Raw genomic sequence first — 11,934 nt, forward strand, 5'->3', positions numbered from 1 at the left:
TATATATATATATATATATATATATATATATATATATATATATATTCTTATTAAACATGTATGTTTTACAACTGTGTGTATTTTAAATATATATATCGATTTTTGACAGTGTTCCTGCTTCGTATATCTTGCATATAACCTACCTCTTCGGAGCCATCGCTACTTGCATACGTGATCCAATTGAGGCCATCTAAACTGTACTGTAGTTTGTAGGAGGTCACCCACTGGTCTGCACTGGAGCGACCCTGGATGATGGTGCCTGTGACGGTCTTCATTTCTCCTAAATCCACCTGAATGCACAGATGTTCTTCGCTATAGAATGCACGTGAATCACAGGCCAGGAAACTAACTATATATCTGGATAGCGTGCGCATGCACTTCTAGCTGAAATTAGCCCACATTGTGCACAGCAAGGTACTGTCAGTGCAACAAAGCATTCTCAAAGACATTCCCATTCTAAACACAACAGATTCGACGTCATCAACATAGGATATTTTTCGGAAAAGGTAATTAGAACTTATCACCTTAGAGAAACAGCGAAATTGACATCGTGTGTGGCGATCGTATGCATTGCAATTTGTACACCCGTTCATACGTACTCATGCCCCTGTCCATCAAACTCAAAACCCAAACTCCACCTACTTACTTTGGTAATCAAACATATAAACAAATATAGCACTAGCATAAATCATCGACACCTAAAATAATACGTCCCCATTCCGGATTCAACAGGTAGAATCGTGGTTATTTAATATACCAAAATGTCTGCCAACCTGTAGCCATTCCCCGATGGTGTTGGTTCTGGCTGCCCAAGCGCCCACACCGGCAACTCCGTTCAACCTACCGTGGTAGGGCTCGAAACCAACAGAGATAGAGGATGCAGTGATGCTGGCATCAGGTATGGCGCCAGATTCCATTCCAAGGGGATACGTGCATACTGGAAGGAGGAGAAATATTAGTTTAGTTTGGTTAAAAACGTCGCCTCTCACTGTGGTCGCCTGTTATATTGGCAGGGCCATTTGCCACCCGTCGTTCAGCCGGCGTAAAAAAAAAAGATAACAGTACCAAATAATTACCAATAAAACGCTTATATTCGAATCTTTAACATCTGCTTGTAGTCTAAGTTATTACGTAGTAGCCAGTCACTTACCTTGCTCGGCAGTCACCAGCCAGGCGCAGGTGATCGCGATGACGCAGAACAGCACCCGGAGAAATACCATGTTCGTCCCGCACATTTCTCACAGAGTATCTCGGTAAGGTCAGGGCGCCTAAAGTACGCTCCTTCAACTAACCGAACCGCTGGTCTAATTTAGCGGTTTTGGCATTCGTTGGTTTAACTTGTAACTTCAAGCAAGGAAAACATGCAAACAGGTGACCAAATGGTCAGGTTGAGTCGGGTTAGAAAGCCAAAAGTGGTGCTTCCAAAAAGTCAAGCACCGCTTCTCAGCTCAACTGCGACTGAGAAGGCTGACTGGAGATGAACTATTTGACAGCAAGCCTGTCATGGCTATACCATTACGACCATGGGTAGGAGTGCCCTTTTAAACGACATCATCATTGTCGAAGTAACCTAATCAACAATGATTTATAATACAGAATAGATAGTGTATATAAAAGGCAGGCAGATGTATACGTGTAACCTCAAATAACGAACCAGGTTATTACACTTTAAAAAACGCGGTGCATCACATCCCCCTCCTAGAAAGTGAGTCAGTAGTGTAAACGGCCTCCTCTCTGTTACCATGGGCTGATAAACATACAGAAAAACAGAAACACCTGCACGCTGGCGAAATCCCTGGTCTTAGAGTTCAGAAAAGACATCTAAAATATTCATGCCCAATGCAGTCGGTTACAATGCTCGTGGATTACTTGCTACAGAGACTTGTGTTAATTGCCTTGTAATTGTGCTCAGCACGTGGAACTACTGAGCCGGTGTCACGGCACATACGTTTTATCACCATCGTCGTGTCTAACGTACTATTCTACCCACTCTCTCTCTCTCTCTCTCTCTCTCACTCTCTCTCTCTCTCTCTTACACAGACGCACACACACACACACACACACACACACACTCACTCTCTCGCTCGCTCTCTCGCTCTATACCACTTCCACAATAGAGTCGCTGACAGGGCATGTTGCATCGTGTTGGAGAAACATGCTTCAAAAACAACAACAACAAAAAACTGTGACGAAAATATCTTCAATAAGGGGCTTAAAAGTAAGTGATGAAAAATTAAATATTCATGGCAGCAGCCAGCCTTTCACAATGGTAATTTCTGCTGTTTGTACTCGTACAAGGCAGGAGATGACACCCACACACCCCACACAGATCTTTCATGGATAGAGAACTTTATTGACACAATAACGAGTTTCGTGAGGTCCCTAACTAGACATGAAAACAGACACGTGGGTAAAGAAAGGATGAACCTACGTACAAGACTTTAGATAAATCAACTTGTTCTAAGGTCTAAAACTCTGATATATTTACCATAAGGGCTATTACCTTCTAGAATGAAATTAAATTTATCTATAGCATGAAATGTAACAAATTCCGATGAACAAGCTTGCGGAAAGAAGGTTAAACAGCTTTGTGCGTTCATTATTATACAGTGGACAATTCTGTATCTGTATCTGTCTCTGTATAGCCGGTATAACAGCCCTTCGGCGTAACACACCAGATTCGCAGTTCGCAGACACGCGGCGCGGCGGCAGCTGACTACATTACATATACACCGAACGACTTGTTACACCTAACCCTTGAACATCTAACTCTTAACATTGTTTAAAGCTTTCTAATGACAATGCCCCTACTGTACTTGATGACAGTGAGTTCCATTCTGTGATAGTTCTAGGAAAGAATGACTTTTTGAACACCTCAATTTTTGGTTGATAACTCTGATACTTGAAGGCATGGCTATTTCTTGTTCTTTTCTGGGCTGGTATTAGGTACTTGGTAGTTGGTACGTACACCAGTTTATTAGTCATTTGTACAGCATGCATAGTCGGGAAATGTTTGTCTGTCTTCCAGTAAGGCCACACCGACTTAATTTTATGGATGACATCCGCTCGCGCATATTGATTTTCGCCTGTTAAAAAAAAAAAAGATCACCTCCTCCGAGTTTCTGGCCTGGGTAGTCGGAGGTAGCTAGTGACAATACGGAACCGGTGGTACTCTGGAGGACGGCACGCTGGCTACAGAAGCTCCATGTCAAGAACTCAGTACATACGTACAGTGCCGACTCATAAATACCACAAAAGGCAAGCTTGTGCCGGCTTGTCGTATATGTCGCTATGTGCCGCCGCAATTTTTTGACTGGAATTTTTTTTATTCGCCTGCGCGCACTAGTTTGGGGGATCTTCAGAGGATGTCATCCATAAAATTTAGTCGGTGTGGCCTAACACACCCTGTAGGATTCTTTCTTTGGTAGCAGGCGGAACGAACGAGAGGGTGTGGATGTTAATCTCTCACGCGATCTGTTTTTTTTATTCCAACATTTTATGACAGGACATGGTGACGGCACACTTAAGTTATATCAACTTATTTTATACCGTCACCAACGCAGAGGACAGATGCAGGACAGGACAATATATACTAATTTCACTTGAGTTAAGTGTGGAAATTCGTGGGCACAAGACCGGTCGTGTCAGGACTCGAACCCGGGACCTCTTGGTTCCGAGTCGAGCACTCTACCGCTACGTCACACGACCCCACACTGTCACGCGATCTGTTGGAAGGAATGTAGTTACTGTGAGGATGATTTCATCATATGATGACACAAATTAGTGTGCAGGCACTTAGCTCGATCTTTCCAACAATGGCGGAGCCTTCCCTTCACTCGTCTGATTGCACCGGCCTTCTGTTCAATGGACATCGGATAGTAATAGAGAACCAACAATGCGGACGGTAGGACCCAGTAGAGTTAATGACATTTGAATATTTCATGAGGCAGTATGCTTCGTATGCGTCACAGTACCGTTCCCTTGGCAACCATGGTGTCTCCACCAGACCCATATGGTTGCTAGAAAATAGTGTAAATTGGTGTAAGTTACTTGTACATGGCAGAAACGGTCAAAGGAAGATCCACCTGTGTGTCCGTACACTAATTGGTGCCATCATGATCAAATCATGATAAAGTGTCACATCTGCTTTGTACAAGCAGCAGATATTGTCATATTGCCTTTCTGAAAGGCTAGCTTCTGTCACGGATGTTTAATTTTTTTCACTTACTCCTACATATCAAAAGCATTTTCATCGCAGTGTTTTTTAGCATGTTTCTCTAACACGCTGCAACATGCCCTGTCAGCAACTTTATTGTGAAAGAGAGAAAGAAAGAGAAGGGGGATGCAGAGGGAAAGAGAGAGAGGGAGAGAGAAAGAGTGCGAGAGAAAGGTGAAGGGAGAAAGAGTGAGGGAGGGAGAGAGAGAAGACTACGAGAGAGATCTTATAAATTGGCTTTTTTTCATTTTTCGCATTGTTTATTCAAAGGACCCAGCTAGACTTGGTGCTGAAAACGTAGCAGCTGGATGGAATAGGAGCGCCACCTAGAGGAATGTGGTAAAAATACAACTTACTCAGCTTCCCACCAATCGTTCATTGCATTTCTGTCTAATTTTGCTAGACGTCGTGTGCAGGTTTACTTATCTTAGGCCATGTTGATTTGATTATATGGATGACATAGTCTGAGAACCCCAAAACTGATGCGCGTGTGCGAATAAAAAAAAGTTTTGCAAAAAAAAAAGTTGCTTTCACTATGAAATCTACGTGGTCATGAAGGTTGAACAAATGGCACAGAATATGTTATGGCGAATAATCTACTCTTCGAATTCATTTCTTTACATTTTTGTCTTTTTTCCTTTGATTTTGGCATTCTACGACATTGGTATCGTTTCTGAATGTTTTCCTTGCAACTCATGGTATATTTTTGCTCATTTAGCAACTGTTTTGCACGATTTACAGTATGGTTGAAACCTTTTTTTTTGGAAACGGCCGAAAATTCATGCGCGCGCGGATGTCATCCAAATAATCAAATCAACATGGCCTTATCTATTAGACCGACATGCAATTAACGCTACTCAAATAGCTACAGGTTATTAAAGGTTAGCCGTAACAAAGATGTGATTTTGGCCGCAACGTAAACCGGAACGAACTCCGTATTCCTTGCTGCCTATTCAGCAAGTTAGTTCAGGGCAGGAACCAGCAAAGAACATCCCATTGGAATTCTATGCTAAAACCACTAGAAACAAGCACTTTAAAACACATTTACCTGTATTTCAAACCTCAAGTCTTCACCCCCACAGCAATTGTTGCTTCACCCCCACAACGATGTTTCGAAAGAAGTCTAATTAGACTTCTTTCGAAACATCGTACATGGCTTTTAGAATGTTTCTATTGTTTTATGATTAGGGAAAACTGTTTACAGAGTTAAAACCAAGTTCGAAATGTTTAAAAACTATCAAATTCTTTTAGAAATGGTTACAAACACTAAACAATCGAAACAATGGGAGCAAACAGCCGCACGGTGAAGTGGAATGGACTCTATGTACGCATTTTTTCATGTGCTGCAGGTTTTCCCGGGGAACCACGACGGAGACACGGGGGTCCTCGATGACTTGTAAGGAAATACAATGGCCCCATCACTGCGCGCTTCATCAAAATCCATCCGCGAACATGGCATGGGCACATCTCTATGCGGGCGAAGATCGTGACAGGTTTGGACCGTTTTAATGACAAAACTTTATGTTCCTCACGTATATGTCAATCTGGTTACTCCTGGAACGGGGCTGTAAAGGGGATGGTTTAATTTGTTTGGCGTTGGCAGGAATTAATAGCATCATCAGTAATTTTCCTACTAAGTAACTATAACTAATATATGAGTTCATAATTATCATTTGAATGTGCAAGAGGGCATTAATAGAGATACTATTGCCAAAAAAAGACTAACGCGGGATCGCACAGAGCTTGAACGGGTGCGGGGCCAACGTCGTACCAAGGACGCCGTCAGTGGGTGGAGAAGGAGCGCCCTCTGGCGTCTTGAATGTGAAGGACTGCAGGAGGGTCGAGAAGAACAGGAAGAGTTCCATCCTCGCCAGCTGCTCCCCAAGACACACACGTCGGCCTTGAAAAAAACGAATTGCCTTTTAAACCAACCTCCGTCCAATAGGAACCATGTAATCATTTCTATACAGTTTTATAGCATTTTATTACTTCGCCCTACCATGACCCTACCTCCTGAAAAAGGCATGAAGGACTCAGGCTTGTTGATGACGTTCCCTTCCGCGTCTAGAAACCTTCCCGGGTCAAACCGGTCCGGATCAGGCCAGTAGGCGGGGTCCATGTGGAGGGAGTACACGTTTGGTAGTACCTGCATCGTAGAATATACGTTGATATGTTTACACAAACTCCAAATTGCTAAGAAAGATATTTCGAATTCGGTAGATCTTTCCTTCTAGTTGAAAGGGATTGTCACCAGATTAATCTCAGTCATATGTCCACTTTTTTGCACCGTTAGAAATAGAATTCATAACCTGATAATAGCTAGAAATACCTTGATTCCTTTTGGTATGTCATATTTCCGTACTTTTCCTTGCAACTTATGGTATATTTTTGCTCATTTAGCAACTGTTTTGCACGATTTACAGTATGGTTGAAAAAATATGGTAAGAATACCCTGGTCTTACAGAAGGTACGGGTGAACTATCAACTGGCACCTTAGGGCGGTTATTCACACAAGGCGCTGTTTAGCCATATGTCGGATATGATGGCCCGCCTCAGCAGTAGCTGATATGTTTTGCTATGTTATGTTCAATATTCAATATGTTCAATATGTTATGAGTTACATAATGGGCATTTACTAGTGTAAAGGAGTACATTAATGACACTCACTTCCAGGAACGAAGCGTAAGAAAGGGAAGACGCTGAAGATCTGTCCAGCTGCAAGTTTTGCCATGACGTTTGCGATCGCCTTCCCGAGTTCACGGAACGTTTCGTCCTCGTAGTCGTAGCGCTTTCCGAACGTCATGGAGCAGATGACGTTTCCAACAGCGACGGTTAGATCGTTTGAGACGTCAAAAGGCATTCCGTTGCATTCTGTCATCTAAATGTTTGGAAGATAAATGTTGTTTTGTGTTTTATACACATCACTCAATCAGGTTAATATAAATCACTGAAAGATGAGATTCTTTTACGCAACCAGCGGGTTATATAGGGTATTAGCCCTTTTTTTACCAGAATGAGTATTGAGAGTTACCTCTTGATAAAAAAAAGGGGGGGGCTATAGTGGGTATTAGCCCATTTTTTTTACAAAATAAGAATTGAGACTTACCTTCTGGTAAAAAAAATAACTGGGGGTACCTTATTTTTTCCAGTATTAGATTTTTAAAAAATACCTTGTCCTAAAAAAACTAATGACACAAAATTACGTTTAACACCATTTTTTTCGCTTAGCACGTTTTCTTGCCTCAAATAATAATAATAATAATTAAATAAATGTACTAAATAATAAAGCCTCAGTGGACGTTTCGGTGACCGTCTGCCACCTGCCTCAGGGCAATTCTGGCTGGTTCACAGTCATGTACAGTGTCGCTCTAACGGATGGGTTCCAAAAGGCAAAGTATTTACATATATGCACAATTAAAAAGAATGTTATCTACAATGTAGTCTCAAACAAACATTGTACATGGCTAGGGTAAACACAAACAGTTATGAAATAGACTAAGCTTCAATTTCCAACACTAACTACAGAGAATTGGGATCTACCCCAAATGTTCGGTTGACTCCATCAACCTTGTTCACGGAATGGACCCGTCTACTTCTGGAATGTGTGGTCAGGGACACGTGACCGTAGTAGCGGGATATTCTTTGTAGTTAGTGTTGGAAGTTGGAGATAAATCTTTATTTCATAATGACTTGTTACTAATGTACCAACACAGATGAACTTTTATGCTAAGACAAACATGTAGTTGTTGACTTGTAAAAAAAAAAAACAGAGCACCAATTACAGCAACATATATATATATATATATATATATATATATATATATATATATATATAGACAATATATATATATATATATATATATATATATCAAATCTGAAATCACACGAACGGCCAGGACGTCTTCTACATGCAAGTATTACCGCGAATTGTAAGCTCTGATTGGTTTATCAGCTGTACATTACAATTATTACTAGGAATATGACACGAGTTTGCCACGGTGTTGACAGTTTCTTTTGCTGACCAAAATAGATCTCGTTTCAGCCCGTTTGTAATGATATCGGTAAAAATGAAATGCAGCTCTTCTGAAGACAACATTCGGTTTATTTTCGCGGCACGCCGTGCCCTTCCCAACACCACAACGTACACAGTATTTTTTTTCTTGTGTAAAATCGTGTATGCATCGATACTACCGGCCCGCTGGTCCCGCACCGCCCCACTCAAATTTCTCGGGGCCGATGAGATTAAACCATACAAGGTAATTTTAATTAAACCAAGGACTGGCTCAACATTTTCTGCCCGATCTCAGAATGTCCTACTAAGAAATCTTCTGTAATGTCCTTGGTTGAGCTGAGCTGAGATGAGATTGACGAATAGACGAAATGTAGTCGAATAGCTCTATTAAATTTAGGATTTTATACCTGAAAAATACGTTCCCAAAATACAGGAAAGGTCGTTTCCAGGGTCAAGATTTTAAAAATTTTCCCGGGAAGCACGCCCCGATCCGCCCTTGTTAATTGAGATATTAAAATAGCATGTGGAAGAAGTTTGTGGACGCCATGCAATCGAATAGCGAGTACGAAACTTAGGTACAAAGTACTCAAAATCTAGATTCGTGTAGCAGCAAAATCTTCACCCGAAAATGCAGGAAAACGCGTTTCAGAGGGTTATATTTCAAATTTTCCCGGGGGAGCATGCCGGACCCCCCTAGGTTCGTCGCCCCTGTCGCGCGGCGGCTCTCGCCTTCAGCGCTCGATGGGGGGAAAATTGTTCCATACAAATCTAGCCGCCCCCCCCCCCAGTCAAGATTTCCTGAATAAAAATTACATGTGAGATGACTCTTGCATGTTCCACATTCTTTAAAACAGAAAACCCTTGACATAACATGGGTAGATCACAGAACTTGTATTCTTTAGTTTCATACACTTGGTCCCTCCCTACTCATTGGACATGACAGCAAGAGTTTTCTGTATGATAATCTAAAAATTGAACACAGTAGAAGATAAACTGCTGAGATAAAGGAGGGTGTTATTACCTAAATTACACACAATGACTGTTCGGTTCTGTTTCATAATAATGGAAGAATTCATAGAAGAAACTCTAAAAGGAGCACTAAACTTACCTTGGTATAAAACAAAAATTTAGGTCTCCAAATGCTGGAAATAGCGTTTCAGAGGGGTTACAAATTCAAAATTCCCGAGACAGCCACAATCTCATCCCGGACCGGAGCGCCATGCCTCCCGCCTGTCCGTCAGCGGGCGCCCCTTCTCACCTATCGATCCCAGCCACGGTACACGTAAAATAAACTCTTTCACGGCTTAACGACGGTTTGAGTCGACTGTATAAAGAATGTGACCGTGACCCAAACCATTCTCAAAACACTGGGAACAAAGCAAGACCTTGTTTCTAAACCTGCTACTTGTTTGGGGGGTCAGGGGTCATGGTAAATTAAATATGACCTTTTCTCCTGATAATCCGAAAAGTGCGTTATGTGGGATAGGGTGTGTAACAGTAGTCTATGCATAAAGAAGTCAGGTCAGCATCAGGCTCGGTTCTGGATAGTCTCAGGGTATCTAAAAACGTAGATTTTCTGTGGGCGCGGTTCTGAATACACCGGTACCTGGACTATCCAGAAACAGAATATGGCTGCAACAGAGTCATCACTGACTGTGAGAGATTCCTGATAAGGTCCTACCAAAATTCATTTTATAACTTCATTATTTACCTAAAATAAGGAAGCAACAAAACAATATAAAAGACGTTTGAAGAGGTACCAATTCGAAATACCACGTGCACTTTACACCTTAATACTTTTGAAGAGGTAACATTTCCAAACCGGGACCCGGCCAGGCAGTCTTATGGAACAAAAAGTATGATATAAGAGATATAAAAGTATGATATAGAAAATAAGAATGGGAACTATTTGCGTATATCATTGATATGAATTTAGATTTTTCAGTCCTCGGTTTGAAAACAAGCAACCTCAGCATAAGCAAGGGCATTCACCGTATTATGGACCAACTGGAAGCGCCGCCTAGCGACAAGTTTATAACCCGTCGGCACATACTACTAGCAAGCAAAGCCCTTTTCGTGGTCCATGCATGGCGATTTGCGAATCAACAGTTAATTGACCCTTGAGTTGTGTTCTAGACCTATCTATACCAATTGAGCCAAAAAGGGGCCTGACACTGGGATATCACGTGCATATAAAGTGCATTTATTGCAACTAAAAATCAACAGCAAGAAATCTACAACGTGTGAAAGTAAATCTTGGATACGAGACTGTTACTACAATTTGTTTTTCAAAGGATGAAATACGGAAAGCTGTAATATTACATGTTATAAATACATTTTGTTCTATCATTACTTTTAGCTCCCGTCACCATATGGAAGCTGGACGTTGTTAATAGAATGCGTGAAACTGTCCTAATAAACTCTACTTGGATTTCTATTTATACGTTTACCTCACTAACACACTACAGGTTACTTTATTTAACAGCGAGTACAGCATTATCACCAACTGCCCCGGATCCCACTTCTGACACCATTTAGTAACACCGAAGAAAATGGAAAGACACAAGCTGATAAACACTGACTCAGAATCCCGGGGATCGAACCGCACGCGACGCGTCAGTTCACAGCCAAGGCACAATGTAACCAAAAGGGCAGTTGGTGACGCTTATACACTTGCTGTTACACTTCCAACAGATTCTTCTCAATAGAGCAAAGATCACAGTAATGAAGTGTGCTGTACTCCGTCTAAAGTTAGCGAATATAGCTCTGCCAGCTAGAATTGAAATAGATTTTCCAAATAAATCTGTAACAATATAAGTACCTTTCCCTTTCTTTTATACAGGAGATGCCTTTACATTATGCTATAGGTCTCCAATAACACATAATCCGACACAAATATGCATCCAATTATGAAATATCAGCAGCAACAACAACACATAAGTACTCCTACATACATGTACTCTCTTACATATTTTCATTACAATATACGTACTACACGTATAAGTTCGTCTGGGTTGAAATCAAAGACAATAAAATCAGCCACATCAGGCCACAGCAAGTAATTTTTTGGATGACATCAGCGCGCGCATAAATTTTCGATTGATTTTGGAAATAAAAAATGCCGAAAATCGGCAAAGACATCTGTTGGAACGTGGAGGGCAGATGGCTATGAAGAGAGGAGGCAAGAAAAGTATCCGATTTAATGTTGTTTTTTTTGCTTTGATGCAGTGATAGCTATAGGTGGCTGTGTATATGTGATGTTCCCACTGAATTAAAACCTTTAGTACAATGATTGAGTCAAAATTTGAAAATGTTGGAACCTTGTTTTTTTTGGCCCGCCTTCTTTTTTTTCACCCGCCCGCATTAGATTTGGAGTCTTCGGAGGATGTCATCCATAAAATTTAGTTAATGCGGCCTAACAACAGCACAGCGACTAGAAACTACCCCCTCCCCCTAGAGATAACGTCTAGCGTCTAGCATTCATCCACTGTTAAACTGAGTAAATTTCAAAGCGATGAAATGTACACATCGATACAGGGCCCCACAGAGTGGGCTATCCTGGCTAAAGAAAAAGAAATGAACATATAATAAAAATACAATAAAACAATAAAAATAAATAATAAATGAATGAATGAATGAATGAATGAATATAGATTGTAAGCCCACATCATTAACACGTGCTCAAACTGCTCAAACCTCTCTCTCT

General features: G+C 41.2%; 1 protein-coding gene across 1 annotated transcript; it reads right to left on the minus strand.

Moving 5' to 3' along the window:
* Positions 1-143: 143 nt before the first annotated feature.
* LOC109466421 (lactadherin-like) lies at positions 144-1,291 on the minus strand (the record flags this gene model as incomplete). Its single annotated transcript, XM_019764139.1, has 3 exons — positions 1,151-1,291; positions 774-937; positions 144-290 (listed from the first exon to the last, which is right to left on the minus strand). Coding segments are annotated over exons 1-3 (396 nt in total), but the record flags the coding sequence as incomplete, so codon positions are not given.
* Between the last annotated feature and the right edge of the window lie 10,643 nt (positions 1,292-11,934).

The sequence above is a fragment of the Branchiostoma belcheri genome, unplaced genomic scaffold (assembly GCF_001625305.1).
Source record: "Branchiostoma belcheri isolate BF01 breed outbred unplaced genomic scaffold, Haploidv18h27 scaffold167, whole genome shotgun sequence".
Taxonomy (NCBI): domain Eukaryota; kingdom Metazoa; phylum Chordata; class Leptocardii; order Amphioxiformes; family Branchiostomatidae; genus Branchiostoma; species Branchiostoma belcheri.